The sequence below is a fragment of the Eimeria mitis genome, genomic scaffold, assembly GCF_000499745.2.
Source record: "Eimeria mitis Houghton genomic scaffold, Emh_scaff240, whole genome shotgun sequence".
NCBI classification, from domain to species: Eukaryota; Apicomplexa; class Conoidasida; order Eucoccidiorida; family Eimeriidae; genus Eimeria; species Eimeria mitis.
In genome coordinates this window covers 5889-22831 of record NW_013570737.1, presented here as the reverse complement: position 1 = coordinate 22831, position 16943 = coordinate 5889, and the positions used below count along the sequence as shown (strand labels likewise).

At 51.6% G+C, this 16943-nt stretch overlaps 4 protein-coding genes across 4 annotated transcripts in view; 2 read left to right on the top strand and 2 right to left on the bottom strand.

The window, feature by feature from the left end:
• Positions 1-1151: 1151 nt before the first annotated feature.
• On the top strand, positions 1152-4273 carry EMH_0004920 (uncharacterized protein; the record flags this gene model as incomplete). Its single annotated transcript, XM_013496978.1, is given in 5 exon segments — positions 1152-1604; positions 1608-1650; positions 1799-1959; positions 2184-4040; positions 4223-4273. Coding segments are annotated over 5 exon segments (2565 nt in total).
• Positions 4274-8000: 3727 nt separating this feature from the next.
• EMH_0004900 (uncharacterized protein) lies at positions 8001-8417 on the bottom strand (the record flags this gene model as incomplete). The annotated part of the gene is made up of 1 exon (XM_013496977.1): positions 8001-8417. One exon carries the CDS (start codon positions 8415-8417, stop codon positions 8001-8003), a length of 417 nt encoding a protein of 138 aa, XP_013352431.1.
• Positions 8418-10379: 1962 nt separating this feature from the next.
• On the top strand, positions 10380-11341 carry EMH_0004890 (uncharacterized protein; the record flags this gene model as incomplete). Its single annotated transcript, XM_013496976.1, has 2 exons — positions 10380-10441; positions 10795-11341. The coding sequence occupies 2 exons, from the start codon at positions 10380-10382 to the stop codon at positions 11339-11341; spliced, it is 609 nt and encodes a 202-aa protein (XP_013352430.1).
• Positions 11342-15268: 3927 nt separating this feature from the next.
• The window catches only part of EMH_0004880 (KH domain containing protein, putative), a gene marked incomplete at both ends in the record, with an annotated part of 3553 nt that continues 1878 nt past the window's right edge, over positions 15269-16943 (bottom strand). Inside the window, 2 exons of the mRNA XM_013496975.1 lie at positions 15269-15905; positions 16374-16932. Of these exons, the coding sequence (XP_013352429.1) occupies positions 15269-15905; positions 16374-16932 (1196 nt within the window). The remainder of the gene's footprint in view (positions 15906-16373; positions 16933-16943) is intronic.

Below are 16943 nucleotides of genomic sequence, written 5' to 3'. Positions count from 1 at the left end.
CATCGAAGACCAACTCGAACTCGTACTTCACCATTTCGTACATGCACCAGCACCGCCCTTTCCACCTGTATAAAACAGAAAGAATTAAATTAAATTAAATTACAGTCAAATAAAATACATAAATCAAGAGAGACAGAGGAGAAAGCTGCTAACAGGAGCAGTACAGAGAGTGTTTGAGGGCAGTCTGACCCCTCGTCTGTATATATAAAATATTTATAATATAATTATCTTTTTTATTTGGTGTAATAAGAGTGCTTGAGGTGTCTGTGCACCCCCGATGATTATTTGTGTATAAGATCGTTATATTTCTCACTCTGTTCCCTCTTTGTTTGCTTCTATTCTAAACCATTCTTTATCCGTTTCTTTTGTAATTGTTAAATAATTAATTAACGCCATATACTCCTCTTTTAGTCTTTCATTCCATTGGGGGCTACGCGGCCCCGCGTTGACGGAGCACAGAGGCAGCTTGGCTATCAATGCCCGGGTCGCTGGGTCTGCCATTGGCGTATAATAATATATCTTTATAAACAATTTAAATAAAAATAATCAGATAATAATTCACAAATTTCAACAGAAAAAAAGAAAAGAAAAAAGGAGGGCACAGCTGCTCACCGGCTAGCTATAGACGAGAGCGAGACAACACAGGGGGGGCTAGATAGCAGCAACAGCTGCAACGCTGCATGCGCAGCCTCACCGTGGTTATGTATGGAGCTCTAAGGAGAACTGAAAAAAATAAAAGTTCAACATTACAATACACCAGAATTAAATATATCAATTGATCTGCATGCATGCGCATGCATATTGCCAGCCCCAAAACACATGCATGCATGTATGCAACACCACGTTTGCTGCTCAATCGAGTTCATATGTAGCAGCAAAACGACCAAATATATTTCCCTATATTCTTCTGTGCAGCCAGCGAAGAAATGATTGCTGGGCGCCAGCTGCAGTCCTGTGCGGTTATTTCTTTTTGCTCCTTCTGTTGGGGTGNGAAGAAATGATTGCTGGGCGCCAGCTGCAGTCCTGTGCGGTTATTTCTTTTTGCTCCTTCTGTTGGGGTGGTTGGTTAGGGGGTATGAGGGGGCCCAGGGGCCCCTCTCTGCCCCTGTAAGATAATCATATTCTCTGCTGTCTTCTCCTTCTCCTCAACTATGCCGCCACCCGGCTTAGAAGGGCAGGGGGGCCCCCGCACCCTCGGCGGAGGGGGCCCCTTCGCAGCAGGAGCAGAGGCAGACGACCCCCTCGTGTTGCTGTCGCTGCCGCCTCCTTCATCCCTATGTCGTTTCTTGCCTCTGCTGCAGCAGTACGCTGCAGCTGCTGCTTCTTCTGCTGCAGGGAAAGGCAGCAAGCAACCGGCAGGAGCGACTGCAGCAGGCAGCAGGAGCAGCAGCAAGCAGCACCCCTCTTATATGGATATTAACCCAGCTGATGCTGCCCCCCTCACCAAGATATCTCCTTCTCTTCTACCTGAAGGCTTGCGGCGGCTCTTCCAGCGGGACGCGCAGCAGCTAGCTACAGACAAGCAGCAGCTGGCCACGGTGACGCGGTCTCGTGATAGCATCCGCCACCTAACGTATACAGCGCATGTATCAGAGCTTCCCCCTNGTGGCTCGGCTGCGGCAGCGGCAGCAGCAGCGGCAGCAGCAACAGGTGATAGGCAACCGCCTCATCTATGCGCAGCTGCTGTCTGCTCCTCCTTCTCCCTCTCTGCTGCAGCAGATGCATGCAGGTAAACCCTTTATTTGCTTTTGCTGCTCGCGACGATTCTCCTCCTCTGCTGCAAAGCTGATGCACTTAGAGCGGCACATGCGGCGACGCATGCAGCAGCAGCAGCAGCAGCAACAACTGCTGCACCAGGCCGGGGGAGGACGGCATTCTATTGCATCTATACGTGCAGCAGCAGCAGCAACAGCAGCAGTAGCAGCAGGAGCAGCAGCACCGTGGCAGCCATGGCCTGCAGTAGCTAGCTGGATAGTTGCAGCAAGCCGGCCCTCCTCAGATGACGGCGTAGGTGCAGCAGCAGCAGCAGCAGCAGATGCTGCTGCAGCACAAGATTCATCTTTGGCACTGAATCAGCAAATGACAGCAGCAGCGCATGCACTCATCTCTCTTGGGAGAGCAGAGCTGAGACAGCAAGAGACTCAGGGGGCCCCAGGGGCCCNCCCCCGTTTGTTGCTGCGCAGTTTGCATGCGACCTAGCGCATGCAGACACTCCTGCTGCTGCTGCTGTTGATACTGCTGCTGCTCAGCCCGCCTTCACCTCGTCGGGGCCTTCAGAAGCAGCTGGCTCAGAAGCAGGCTCTCAAGCAGCAGCTGCTGCTGCAGCAGCAGCAGCAAATGAAGAACAGCAGCAGCACCACCACCACCAATCAGCTGGCCTAGCAGCCGTAACGACAGAGGCAGTGCAACAACTCGAGCAGCAAGAATCAAAGCTGTGGGAGTGGTGTTTTGCAGCAGCAAACTCCAGCTGCTGCAGCACCCAGACAACAACAGGGGGCCCCCTAGGGGGCCCCTCCGGGGGCCCCGCAGTGGGCTTCTCTGCAGCTGCGTCCAGCATAAAAGATGATACCACTTTGGGGTGTATACGCAGGATATCTGCCTCTCCAAAGCAATGGGCATCAGTGCTGCTGCAGGTTGCTGCTGCTGTGCCCGCACAGAAAGCAGCAGCAGCAGTAGCTGCTGCTGTTGCTTCCTTGGGGGAGCATGCAGGCGATGGCGCAGCCGCAGAGGAGCGTGAGCGTGTGTTACATTCAGTACGTCAGTGTACAGCAGCAGCAACGGGAACAGCTGCAGCAGCAGCAGCAGCAGCAGCAGCAGCTGTCAGCCCCACGCGGATCCTTATGCAAGAAGCCCAGAGACTACGCCAATGCTTCCTATGCAGCTGTTCCTTCGGGCTTAGCCTCGATGAGCAGCAGCAGCAGTATTATCTCCGCGATGCCGTCGCTGTTGTGCTGAAGCGACAGCAGCAGCAACAGCAAGAACAACTTGCTGCTGCTATCGTGGCCGCCGTTGCGCCAGCACTGCGCTTGGCAGCGGCACTTGGAGGCAACAGCTGCAGCAACAGCAACAGCAGCAGCAACAGCAGCAACAACAGCAGCAGCAGCAGCAGCCAAAGTAGCAGCAGCAGCAGCTGCATGGACGTTGAAGGGGCAACAGCAGAGAAACAAGAAGTGGTGTTGCAGGGTCTTGCTGCAGCTGCAGCAGCAATTTCTACTGCTCCGTTGTTGCGTCTAGCTGAGATGCAGCCTGCAGACAAGTTCTGTGACAGCAGCAGCAGACAGCAGAAGCAGCGAGAGCAGCAGAAGGATGACGCAGCAGCAAAGCAGCAGAAGCAGCAACCCAAATATGCACAGTTGAGTTCATGCATCGGGACGCAGCCTGCTGTCTTATCTGTTGCAGTTGAAATAGAATCAGAAGCACTGCTGCAGCAATCTGAAGGCGGATTTCCGGCTTCTGCAGCTGCTGCTGCCGAGGATCGCGCAGCTAGCGCAGGAGATGCAGCAGCAGCAGAAGCAGCATACAGGAGCCTTGTAAGCATGGAAATGGCTGACGGGGAGCTTGAGCCGCTGCAGCAAGAAATGCTGGCGCTGCTGCGGCAGCAGCTTCCTGCCCCTAAGCAGCAGCGTGCAGTTGCAGCAACAGCACCAGCAGCACCTGCTGGTGCTGATGCAACCACGGCAGCTGCAACATCAGCTCCCCAGCAGCACGACCACAGGGGTGTTGGTGATGGATATGAATATTCTGCTTCTGTTGTAGCGCGCTGTGATTTGACACTGCAGCGCATCGTGCCCCCCGATATTGTATACTTACACCGGGACTGCTATCTGCAGCACATGCAGCAGCAGTCTGCGTTCTTTCAGCTGCTGCTGCTGCTGCTGCTGCTCCGGTGGTCGGACACACAGGAAAACAGGGAGGCTTTGCTGGCTGTGGGGCGTCTGCTACTTCATTTGCTGCAGCAGCAGAACAACAGCAGCAGCAGCAGCAGCAGCAGCACCAGAAAGCGACAGCATCTCCCTCTTCTACCGGAGCAGAGCAGACAGGTAGGATCATTTCCCCTCAAACTGAAGAGGCCCTGCTCTTCCAATCGCAAGGCCCGACGGAGATTCTAGATACGCTCTGGAAAGGAGTGACTGCGTGCTTCAAGAGCAGCCGCAGCAGAAGCAGCAGCTGCTGCTGCTGCTGTTGCTGCTACTGCAACACTGTTCGCTGCCGCTCTGCGCAGCATATGCTGATTGCATTTGCATTTCCCTTTTGTCTCCTTGGAGACAATTGATTTGTCTCTGTTTTCATTCTTTAGTTTGCAACGTTAGATACACTTCAGTAGAAAGAGATAAAAGGACAAGAGGGAAGGGAGACAAGCAACAGCAAGGGAGAACAAGTAGAGACACAGTCAGGCGTTTGCCTACGCAGTCAGTTGCAGCACATATCAGCATAAAGACAAGCTCCCAGCAAGTTATCACTGCTAACCCCCAGAGGAGAAGACGGCGCATCAGGACAAAGGTAGATATCTCCCCGTTTTACACAAATACATTTTCCTCTTTTGAGTCTTCAGACACTTGTAACCTGCGGTTTAGTGTTTGGAGTTTAGGGTTTACTACCAATCTCCGTGCTACTGTTAGAAGAGTAACAGACGCAGAGCGCTGGTGCACTTGATACGTAGAGGGGAGAAATGCTGCAGGAGCCGAGTGGAGTATTGCATGCAGCAAACTTGTGTTGGCGCAAGAGAAGAAAACCGCAGGTGTTGTATCTGGGCACCTCCAGCCCCTGAACATATCTGATTGCGTGCACCTGTGCTGAAGAAGGAGGGGCATCCGCTGTTCGTCCGAGGCATCTTAGACGACCTTCTTCAGGTCTCTTCCTCATGACGAGGCGTTCCACTTTGTCGCAGCTGGGTCTCTTTGCAGGACAAATATTGCTGTGTATGTATTCAATCACAAAGCTTAGAGGCCGGCATTAGTGCTATGAGAAACACTCTGGTATAGAGAGTACCCAAAGTATCTTCCAATACGTGCCATATCAATAGAGTCTACACCACAGTGAAAAGAAAAAGGAGGTGGTTTAGGGTTTAGGGTTTAGCGCTTAGGTAGTCTCCCCAGCATACTCTTCATACGTGTGGAATGTGTACTGATGCCCACACGCGCTAGAGGCCTTAGCGAGCTGCGAGTAACCTCTGTCTGCATGTACAACACCGCATCAGCGGCCTTTAGGTGAAATGAGCTCAAGTACATGGCATGCATCACTGCAGGCGGCTTCTTCCTTAAGGTTATAAAGAAGCAGTTGTAAGAGCATCGTTGGGAGTAGGGGCAGCACAACAGCGCGTGCAGATGGATTTTTCAATAATCGAAGGAGATGCAGCTATCTGCAATCGAACTCAGATCCCTCTTGGAAAATGCAGCGAAGCTGCTCACAACGCAGAAACAGTTGTGCATCTCAGGTCGACGCTTCGGGCTTGAGTAACAGGACCCGCAGGACATGCATATATTTATGTATATACATACATGCATATATATATATATATATATATATATATATATATATATATATATATATATATACGCTTAGGTCGGTAGATAGATACATAGATGCATAGATAGAGACGTAGTTAGATAGACACACATAGATACTTGTATATGTGTACATAGCACGACCTGCAGTACTGCGGTGAAACTAAGGCTAATAGAAAAAGTTGGATGTGGAAGAGGTTGTAGGCGGAAGGTGCGATCGCACATTTTACGCTTTTACCTCTGGCTCCTGGAGCCGTCCGGCTTGCGCTTCGATTATCATAAGCTCAGAACCAGAGAATGCGCTGCCTTCGTGCCACTCCGGCTAGGTGTATGTTTGCCTTATGTCTCCCGGACAAAGTAGCCTAGTATGTCAAGTTTGCCACGAAAGGCTAGCGCAGCACGCGCTTACGCCCAGTGCAACAAAGTTGAAGCAGAGGATACGAGTGCGAAGCTGGCCATGTGGGGCTCTTGTTTTTGGTGCCTGGGTACTACAGCAATGGTCTAAGCCAGCGGCAAAGAATACGGCAACACAACATAATGTGCCGTGTAGTGCATGTTAAGGATGCCTGTCTGCTGCCCCATTTGTGTTGTGCCGCTGGTGTGAGGGAGAGTCTGCAGGGGAGCTCACAGCTTGTATAAAGCACAACGTTGCTACTCGGCATCCACGGCGGTGAAAGGCTCGGCAACCAAGTTGTTTGACGTGTTTTTCGTTAAGCTAGCGGTGCTTTCTCAGTGTCGCGACAGCAGTCCGGACCGCCGGATGGGGGAGTCCGCCTATGTGCCTCGCTAAATGTCAAAGTGTGTAACTGCAAGGTAATGCCCTGTCTGTGCAAACCCTACAGATGCGTGAGGTGGGCGACCGTGAAAAGATACCCCCAGCCTTCGCCCCTGCAAAGCGACCGGTAGACTCCGTCTCCCTCATAAAGCGCTGAGCCCCACTACTGCTACCCAAAGGCCGATCTTGTCAATACTAGCAAACAACTAGCCAGCTGCCCCCTATGTCGTGGGCGCGCCTATCCCGTGTGAATTTTGTCCCCCGGGGCCAGACGTCTCGCTGCCCTCACATAGGTCAACCGTGCCCTGGTAGCCACTACAATGCGCAGCCCCTCACTGTAAATAAAATACATTTTTTCTGGGCTTGCCTGCTCAGAGCCCGCCGGCCCTGCACACCTTTTCGCGAGCACGCAAACACTGTGAGCGATGGGGACGTGGGCGTCACTTCGCGAACCCGAATTACTGTTGGCCAGGGTAGCGCGTTAGTAGAGGGGTAGCTATTTTTACTCTAGATGCGCATGAAGGCCCTCAAGCCAACGTCGAGGGTGGTAGGAACCAGGTAAGGGGCAAAAGGGCTCTCTCACGGTGCGCTGCCTTGATAGAGTGGCAAGTGATCCAAAGGCCATATCTCCGCCGAGAAGCTCGGGCTTCCGCAGAGAAATGGGTGCAAAGCGGCGTCTTAGGAAAGCATTGGCGGTAGACGGCGAGGGTACCTTACTGTGCTAATGGATTGCCCACCTCTGAGATAACTTGCAGCGCCTTTCTAATGATCAGAGAAGGATAGGGTTGTTCGGTAGCTTTGGAGGTTCACTCGGTATATCACAGTCAAGTCTATCAAGGACTAAGCTCTGTGGATGAATGACTTGTGGTCTTATACGCCAGTTCCAGTGCCGGTAGCACTCGCGTTCCTGCTCATCGGATTGTATGCAGGTCCTGAGGATCGGTTCGAGAGTGCTGTTTACAAGCGCCGTCTGCCCATCAGTCCGCGGATGATAGGGTGTGTACATGGCGCGTTGGATAAAAAGCATGTACCAAGCTGCTGCCAAGAATCAGACTGAAAGCGGTGATCGTGGTCGCTGATAAGCGTGTCGCGGAAACCGTGACACCTGATGAGGCGATAAGCCAACAACTCAATCATCTGCTCCGCGGGGACAGTTTTGGATGTGGGAATGAAATGGTCAATTTTATTGAGGGAACCAACAATAAGCAAGGCTGTTCCATGACCCTGCTGAGTACAGGGCGAATGGGATGGTGAAACATAGCATCAGCCACCCGAATGCTAGGCCCCGGGGGGTAGCTAATCTTCAGATGAGGGAGCTCACCAAGGAAATCTAACAATCGTCGGCATGGCGGTTTAGCCGCAGAGAGTTTCTGGAGGTATGTGAGAGCCTGATTGTCCGTCTACGCTGTGACATAAGCTGCACGGAGAAGGTACTTCCATTCGGTTAAGGCGGAGACGAGACCGAGGAGCTAATTGTCGTAGATAGAGTACCGATGCTGCACGTCGGTGATCACCTGACTGAGGAATTCAACCGGTTTGCCATCCTGCTCCAGGACGGCGCCGGTGGCAAACCCAGACGCACCGGTGAATAACTGGTATGGCCTAGAACTGTCAGGGGCTTGCAGTGCCGCAGAGTCAACGAGGGGCTGATTGACGGCTTTGCGGGGTATGTCTCTGTTCAGGATGCCACTTAAAGGGTGCGTTAGAGCAAGTAAGGACTACTAGAGGCTTAGCGCGAACTCTGGTCCCATGAACATCCGACAGCAATTCACACTGCCGAGGAACTGACAGACCTCTGTGACATTCGCTAGAGTTTCCGGACAAACTCTCAGCGTCAGTGGTCTACCCGTGAGATTCGTCTGGGCAAAACGAGATTTCCGAAGCCCGGGGTAGAAGTGGTGTACGAACACGCCTAAGACCTTACGAAGAAGGTCAAAGTGGGAACGGAGGTCAGGAGTGTAGAGGAGCGCATCATCCAGGTAAGCGATAACCCCTTGGCTTAGCCACAGCTGCAAGTAGGCATTGATATTGGCCTGGAAGGCCGCCGGGACGCCCTTAAGGCCGAACGGCATTACCCTGTACTCGAAGACGCCCGAGATGGAGCCGAAGGCTGCCTTCCAGGGATCGTCGGTGGCCATCTAAATCTGGTGGGGAGCATAGCCAAGCTCAATCCTCCAAAAATAGCCATCACCCCCGAGCATCTCCAAGACCGTGTGTACAGGGGGTAAGGGGAATTCGGGTGATATATTCAGTGCACCGAAGGCCTTATAATTGACAACCATTCGCATATGCTTCTGGCCAGATCTGTCATCGTGCGTATAAACCGTCAGAGTAGGGGAACAAGTCTGGGAATATGTAGGACGTACCCAACTCTTGTCAACGAGCTTCGCTATCTCCTCTCTGTGGTGTGCCAACTGTTCAGGTGACATGGCTTTACAGTACCGGCTTTGTCGGCAACTGGAGGGGCACAAGAAGGAGACGGTGATCTTGTAGCCTTTTGGGAGGGAGGCCGGTTGGCAATGAAACCTCAACGAACTCCTTCAAGACTCTCAAAAGTTCAGGATGAGCTTAAGTGGCCGCTAGTGAGCGCATCCACTCATCGAAAACCAAATACTCCAGTTTATCGGTTTGAAAGGGGGGAATTTCTTCCTCGAGCACCTGGGCATGGAAATCAATAGGAGTAGGGTTTGCTGGGGACACAGAACGGGCAGGTGCTGGAGCTAAGGTACTCAAAGTCAGACCACCACATGGGGGCGAGACAAGATCTGCGCTACATACAGCAAAGGGAACGGGGTTGATGAGATTAAAGGCCACCTGACGCGCAAGATCATGGTATGCACTTTCAGCTGGAAAAGGGAGTTTCCCATGTAGGAGATAATGATCGAATGAAGAGTCTCCTCGAGAACCCCGAAGCGACAGCACATACGAAGTCCCCCATATGTAAACACGCATTTTATCTGCGTCCGCCCACGTACCCGATGTTGAAATAATCAGTTACTACCCAAGATGCAGTCATGAGGTAATGAATCCAAATAGAAGGCATCGGTGAGACATGCAGATCCTCTGGACCAAGTCAGAGAGGCTTGCTCCCCAACAACAGAACGGCCATCTGCCCAAGAGCTTGAAAGGAACGGCTTGGCATATCACAGGAAAGCGAAGACGCTGGATGGAATCCACACTGATAAAACAGTGTGCCACACTGGAATCAGGCAGGGTAGAGGATGGACGAGCAGCAATGAGAGCTGAGAGAGAGCAGGACGCACGGATGCTGCGACGGCACCCCACGTCGATAGGAACGGGTGGACACGGCGCACGTTGAAACTCTAAGTTAGGGATAGTGAAATCAGCAATCCGCTGGTCTGCCTACGGCTCTGCTGAGGACAGATGAGACGTCATTGCCTGTGATGAGCCTGTCAAAACGGTCAGAGGTGGAGCTGATGTACTAATAAACATAAGCACCAGCTCATGCAGCAAAAACCTTCCTGATGTGCTATGTGAAACTGATGGTTCTCTTGCCTGGCCACCATTCTCCTGACCTCTCTTTTGATAAAGAATATGCCAGAGGCAGCTGTAGAACTTTGGGAGTACTCGTAAGGAAAACAGCAGCTACAGAAAAGCTAGCAATCGTTACACTCTCCCGATATCGAGACAACCGTCCTAGTTAGAAGATCAGCACTTTGGAGAGGCATTCTTCTTGTGTTGCCTTTACGATAAAACGCTTTACTCAGATGGACTGCGGAGAGTGCAGTCATACCTCCCCGGTGAGCGACTCACCCACTGGTCACCTCCCTGCCAGATACTCAAAATTTCTCACTAGTCATTATTCTAGCTGGTAAAAGGCTAAAGCTTTGATAAGGATTTGTGGACGGCTGTTGGTGCTCTCCCTTGATTTTGCTTAAGGAAAATTTCCTCCCCAATAAACAGTTCGCACGATCAGGATGTGGGAATCGGTTTTCAGTCCTTGCCTGTCCCATTTTACGCAGGCAGTGCTAGTAAGTGTAACGATTGCCCTGTACCTTAGTCAAGGACAGCTTTGAGCTTCAATAGAGTCAACAAGCAGAGGGTACCACTTCCTCCCAGGAGGGCAGCACTTCCTCCCAATGTATGCGACACCCAATCATGCCTTCACATTTCCTGATAACATATTGGGGATGGTGGAGAGGTGCGGCTAACTGCCCTTAGCCGTTGGGCTATCTGCTGCAGCCGCTGCTCTGCTGCAACTTATGCTACTCGTCAACCTTATATGCAAGTATAAATCCCTGCTTACATGGATACACTGACGCTGTAGGAAACTGCTTCACTTTCGGTAGACAATATGCACAGAAATATCGATTCATTGCTGTCCACAGACCTTCTTACACTTGTCGTAAGCAGCGTTATATTCTAGCATGTGATGGTCGCACCTCCTTCAAACAGCTGTGGATTTCAACAGCTGTACGCCAACTCTTTTTTAAATATGGCTTCAGGTTGGTCCAACTAGCTTGCTTTAAATGGATGCATTCGTGCATCTCTAAGCGCGGACTTCGACCCCTGGATGCTCCGTATCAGCAGCAGCAGCAACAAAAACACCAACAACAGCAACAGCGGCAACACATGCAACAGCAGCATAAGTAACAGCGGCAACAGCAGCAGCAGCACCAACAACAGCAACAACAACAGCAACAACAACAGCAACAACAACAGCAACAACAACAGCAGCAGCAGCAGCAACAGCAACAGCAGCAACAGCAGCAGCAGCAAGAGCAGCAGCAGCAGCAAAAACAACAACAACAGCAGCAGCAGCACCAATAGCGGCAAAAACAACAGCAACAGCAGCAGCAACAGCAACAGCAGCAGCAACAGCAACAGCAGCAGCAACAGCAACAGCAGCAGCAACAGCAACAGCAGCAGCAACGGCTACAGCAGAAGCAGCAGCAACAACAACGACCGCAGCAGCAGCGACAACGAGAACAGCAACAACAACAGCAACAGCAGCAGCAGCAACAACAACAACCGCAGCAGCAGCAACAGCAACAACAGCGGGAGCTGCAGCAGCAGCAGCTGTCAGCAGCAGCAGCAGTAGCAGCAGCAGCAGTCAGCACCAGCAGTAGAAACCACAGCAGCAGCAGCAACAACAGCAGCAGCAACAGCCGCAGCAGCAACAGAAACAGCAGCAACAGAAGTCTACTGGCGAAAATCTCGTCCTATAGATCATACGCAGCCATCAACAATGCTGTTTGCTCGCTTTCCGCCAGGCTAGGATCAACGGCGTTCTACCGGATATCACACCCGGTACACCGATGAGCAGATGGGAAAAAGCAACACAGTTCAGGGTGGAGAAGAACTCTCTTCATAAATATCATATGGGTCGGCCATTTTGCATTTCAACTACGCAGGTTTACACAGAAAGTGCCTCTGCCTAGCTGGGGCAACGTGAAGGATAGCCAGATTTAAGAACGAGTTGAAGTATAGCTGTTGAAACTCACAGCTGTTCAAAAGAAGTGAAACCGTCATAGGTTAGAATACAACGGAGCTTATGGCCCATGTAGCAAGCTCTGTCGAATGAAGGAGCGCGAATTGATATTTCTCTTCATGCTAACTACAGAACACGAAGTAAGCGAGCAGCAAGTGCCTACTGTGCTAGTTTAAGCACGTATAAATGACTTCTTGTTTGTCTATGCAGCTCTAAAGAGCACAGCAGCGAAATAGACGATGTAGGCAGCTACCGTAGCAGGGCCCCCTCCATCTACAATGCAGAAGCAAAACTGGCTAGCTGTTTATACTGGCCTGCGCAGCCCTGAAGACGGCAGCAGCGAAGTACAGTGCATGATGCAGCCAACTACCTTAGTGGGATCCCCTCTGCGTAGAAATCAAGGGCGAAGAATGCTAGAGCAGGCGACGGGAAAGCGGGTAGTCAGCTACCTAGTGGAGCTGTCTCTCCATAGAAAGCGTACTAGGTAGAACAAGCAAGCGGAGCATAAGTAGCAAGCTATGTTAGTGGGGTCTTCACTCCTTAAACGGCTAGGGTGAAGCCTGCTACATACAGCAGGCGAACAGATCTTGGCGTTGTGTAACTAGCGGTATCGTGGGCAAGCCAGTGACGGCCCCTCCGCTGTTACCGAACATCGAAAGCCGAAGCTAATGCTTGTCAACACGGAGCGCGGGCACCACTGGATTAAAGACTACAGTTGGAGTTTGAATAGGCCGCAAACAAGACGCAGAAATCAAAAATACGGCATGGGTCTTTCCTCGCAGGAAAGCGGTAAATTAGGGTGTTGGCTCGTGCGGCGCAGTCCTGCCGCCTAGAAAACGCTGAGGGTGGATGAACTGCTGGTGGCAAACAGCTAAAAGCGGGGGGTTCCAAATCAGGCATTGCAGGGGACCAATTCTCTGTGGAATAAAGTATGTCATCGACCGTGAATGGTGAGATGTCATGTGTCGCATTTGCAGCGATAAGATGACTCCCGGCTACCCGGTAAGGCGACAGGTTATTGAGCTTTTACCTTAATTTACTTTACCTGCGTGCTGTTATACTCGTGGATCCTACGCTCCACTCTGCTACCGTTATACTCCCCGGCAAGGGACGCTACCGGTAAGCGATAAGGATCAGAGCGAGGAGACAGGCGCTAGCCAAGTCCGGGGACCACAACTGACAAAACCTAATGCAGTAGCCCAACCGGAACCAACCAACGGTTACATAAATCACTGCCGCTCATCTGTTTGTATCCGTCGCTGGAAGGTCTTTTCTTGACAGACCTGAAGCAGTAATTAAGTTAGGGGTCCATGAAGTGCTTTTGCAGTCGCCCCCCAACTTTGTTCCGTATAGGTACGGGGGAGCCATGAAAGTCATAGAAGAGCCACAAGCATAACAACAGGCGACTCACTACATTTCACTGTCTCTGCCATGCAAGCTCTGTGCTTTACAGTGCAGAAGGGAAACGAAAGGCTCCTGCTGTTGCTGTACCCACTGCTGCAGCACACTCTATAGACACCGGGGCTACTGCTTGCCGGAGTAGGTTAGGGGGTCAACGGCAAGGTTCTAGATAAGCCCCAAACATCTACTCCATGCAGGTATGGGGGAACCTTAAATGCGATAGAAAAGCCACAGACTTGAGAAGAGATCCGTACAATCATCGCTTCCTGCAACTGCAACTTTCACGCTCGGCGATGCGCAAGAGAAATGAAAGGCCCCTGCTGATATACCCACTGCTGCAGCACACGCATACACCTCAGCTGCTGTTTGCTGGGGCAAATTAGGGGGTCCATGAATTGCTTCTGCAGAAGCCCGCAACGTCGGTTATTCCGTACAAGTTTGAGTGAACCTTGAGAGCCAGAGGAGAGCCGCAGGCATTGGAAAAGAGGCCGATTATATATATTTCACCTTCTCCAGTCCCGGGTACGTGCCTGACGAAGAAAGGAAATATAATAATAGCCCCCAATGCTGTATCCACTGCTGCAGCGCATTCCCGACACCTCAGCTTCTGCATGAAAGACACAAGTTGAGGCGGGCTAGAGGGGTCCACAAAGTGCTCCGCAAGAAGCCCCCAACGTCTGCTCTTCCGTACAGGTATGGGGGACACTTGGAGGCGATAGAAAAGCTACACACTTCGGAGAAGAGGCCACTTCACTTCTTCTACAGTACGCTTGACAATACTGCAGAAGAGAAACAAACAGCCCCTGCGGGTGCGCTGTACCCACTGGTGCTGGGCATCCCCAACACCTCAGCTACTGTTTGCTGGTGTGTATCGCCACCGCAGCGAGACTGTTCGCTTGACACGACGCATACCGTTTCCGTTGTACAACATGGAAGACGGATGCGTAGCTGCTGCTGCTCCACAGCATCGAGCAGCAACACTTGCCGAGAACATACGGAGAGGCAAAAGAAACACATACGCAACTTCTCCTATCGGAGTATATAGCCTGGAATGTCCATTGGGGTCGGATCAAGAACGATCCCAAGACAACCCAACAACAGCGACACCGTGCTGTTGTTGCTTTCGCTGTTTCTGTTGCTATTTCTGCCGTTGAAACGCTGTCGCTGTGGATCCCCCAGAGCTAAATACCAGGGGCTGTCAATCGACAGATTTCAGTGCTGTTGGTTGGGCGGTATGCCCGAACGAAGCAACGCCGCCACAGCAGTAAGACAAGGCGCCGCAGCGGCAGAAAGCGATATCCTCTCTACGGCAACTCCGAAAGGAGACAAGAGAACGGGAGCTGGGGCCCTCCTTCCATGACCTCAGACATGGGGCCCCCTCTCAGCACAACTTAATACATACAAGACGCTAGCCCCCGGTACACCCGAAGACTGGCGATACACTCACACTGTCTGGTCAGCCCTCTTCGATTCACTCCCACAAATATCCCATCCGAATAAGCGAGGCCATACTAGGCCTCATGAAAGATATGATGTTGCTGCTGCAGTTGCTTCTGCAGTTGTTATTGCTTCTGATGCTGCCTCAGCGCTGCTGTGACAGCCTCTAATATCATAAGTGCTGCATGTATGTCCTCTCTGAAACGTTAAGGAATTCATGTCTATAGACCGAGGGGCCCCCTGGCCCCTATGGTTGCCCCCGGGGACCAAATCTCCCATCCAACGAAGCGAGGCTCTCCTAGGCCTCATGAGGTATATGCTGGTGCTGCTGCTGTTCTTGCTGCTTTCGTTTTTTTATTGCATCTGGTGATGATGCTGCCTCAGCGCCACTGTGACAGACTCCAATAGTACGAAAGCTGCATGTCAGCTCTCTCATGAATAGGACAGGAATGTGAAATCAATACACCACGAGATATCCCGTGGTTTCTGCCGTTCCCCCCTGGGGCTCAAATCTCGCTTCTAATGAAGCAAGGCTCTCCCAGGTTTTATGATCGCTGCTGTCGCTGCTATCGCTGCTATCGCTGCTATCGCTGCTGCCGCTGCTGTTGTTGCAGTGTATATTGCTGCTGCAGTTATCGACCCAGCCTTTGTTTGTCCTGCGTTTTGTTGCGTGCCTCTGTTGCCTGCAGTTACCTCCTTCTAGGAGAGCTGCACATCTATTCGTTTCGGATAATCAAGGAATTCATATCGCTGGATAAGAGGAGTACCTCCTGCTCCTGCTGCACCCCCGGGGGGCCCTGGGTTCCTGCGGAAGAAGTCTTGTAGCTGTGTTGCTGCCATCTCCAGCACCCTAGCCACACCATCAAGGGCCCCATCAATCAACAACACTCGCTCTGAATACCCTCCCCCCATTAGGACACAGAGATTCCCTAGCGCTATATGTACTGTCTTGCCTCCTCCCTCTTGCAGTGCATGCAATCCAGAACAGTTGCTGCGGAGTAGACGCCCCACATACTCCCCAGGAACCACCAAACACATCCTATACCCCTCTAGGTTGTGACGTAGGCCTGGCCTGCTTGTATCCGCTACGGCGAAGAGATCAGCACTAGCACGCAGCAACGAGATAAGGGCCCCTACAAACAATACACAACGCCCATTAGGATACCCTGGGAACGAAGCTGCTTGTGCTGATGTCTGTATGCGGCATCTATGATGTCTCTCCAGCAGCTCAACACGCCTCCCTTGAAACCCCAGTAGCTTAACCACTAAGTTGTGGTCAGCACAAAACTTCAACACCGAATGGCTGTACTCGCGCGAACAAGCGGAGAACGGAAACCTGAACACAAGCAACAACACAAACAATACACCACACACCCATATATATACACCACACACCCATATATACCTTCTATGCACGCATGCACGCATGCACGCATGCATCCATACACAGAAGAAGGGGCCCTTGCAAGCCCCAAATACTGAAGAAGAGATGACCGCGAGTGCACCCAGAGACTTCGCTTGTGTTGCTTCTGCGGGTCCCCATCGAGTCAAGAGATCATGCAACAAGTAAATATAAATTAAATGCTTGTATATAACGAATATATACTTGTATGTATTTTATATAATATATAGAATAAGGCTGTGGGTGTTCTAGATAAAACAAACAATATATGTATTCTCTGCATTATATAAAATACGTACGGACTTAGACTGCATAAAAGGAATATATATATATATATATATATATATATATATATATATATATATATATATATATATATATATATATATATATCTGCCTCACGTGCTTAAAAACTGTTCAACGGAGACATCTCCTCCCCTAAGAAGCGGCGTGGAGGGGTTGGGGGCGCTGCGTATCTCATCAGGTGTCTCCTCAGGGCAAGGGAGAACGCTGCCACTAAGGGCCCTCCATAGGGGGGCGCTGGAGCCGCTGCTGTTGCATCCATCAGCAGAAGCACTGACTTCGCTTGCTGTGCCGAAGGGGCTTAATGATTGAGCCCTAGAGTTAGACACGCCTTCTTTTGATGGTGGTGCATGCAGCCGGTGTAGAGCTTGCAACCGCATCTGTTGTTGCTGTTGTTGCTGCTGCTGTTGCTGTTGCTGCTGCTGCACACGCGCCTGTAGCTGCTGGTTCTCCCGCTGCAGTAGAAGCACCGCCTCATGAAGCCGAGCCAAGCAGTCATGCACCTGAGCAGCTCCTGCTGCATCCGCGAGTTGCTGCTGCTGCTGCTGCTGCGGGCGGTGCAGCAGCTGCTTCGCCTGCGTCAACGCCTGTGCTAGAGAGGCCCAGTTGCTGCCATCAGACAGCCCCGTGGGGCTGCTGCGTACCAGGGGGTCTGACTCTATAAACGAA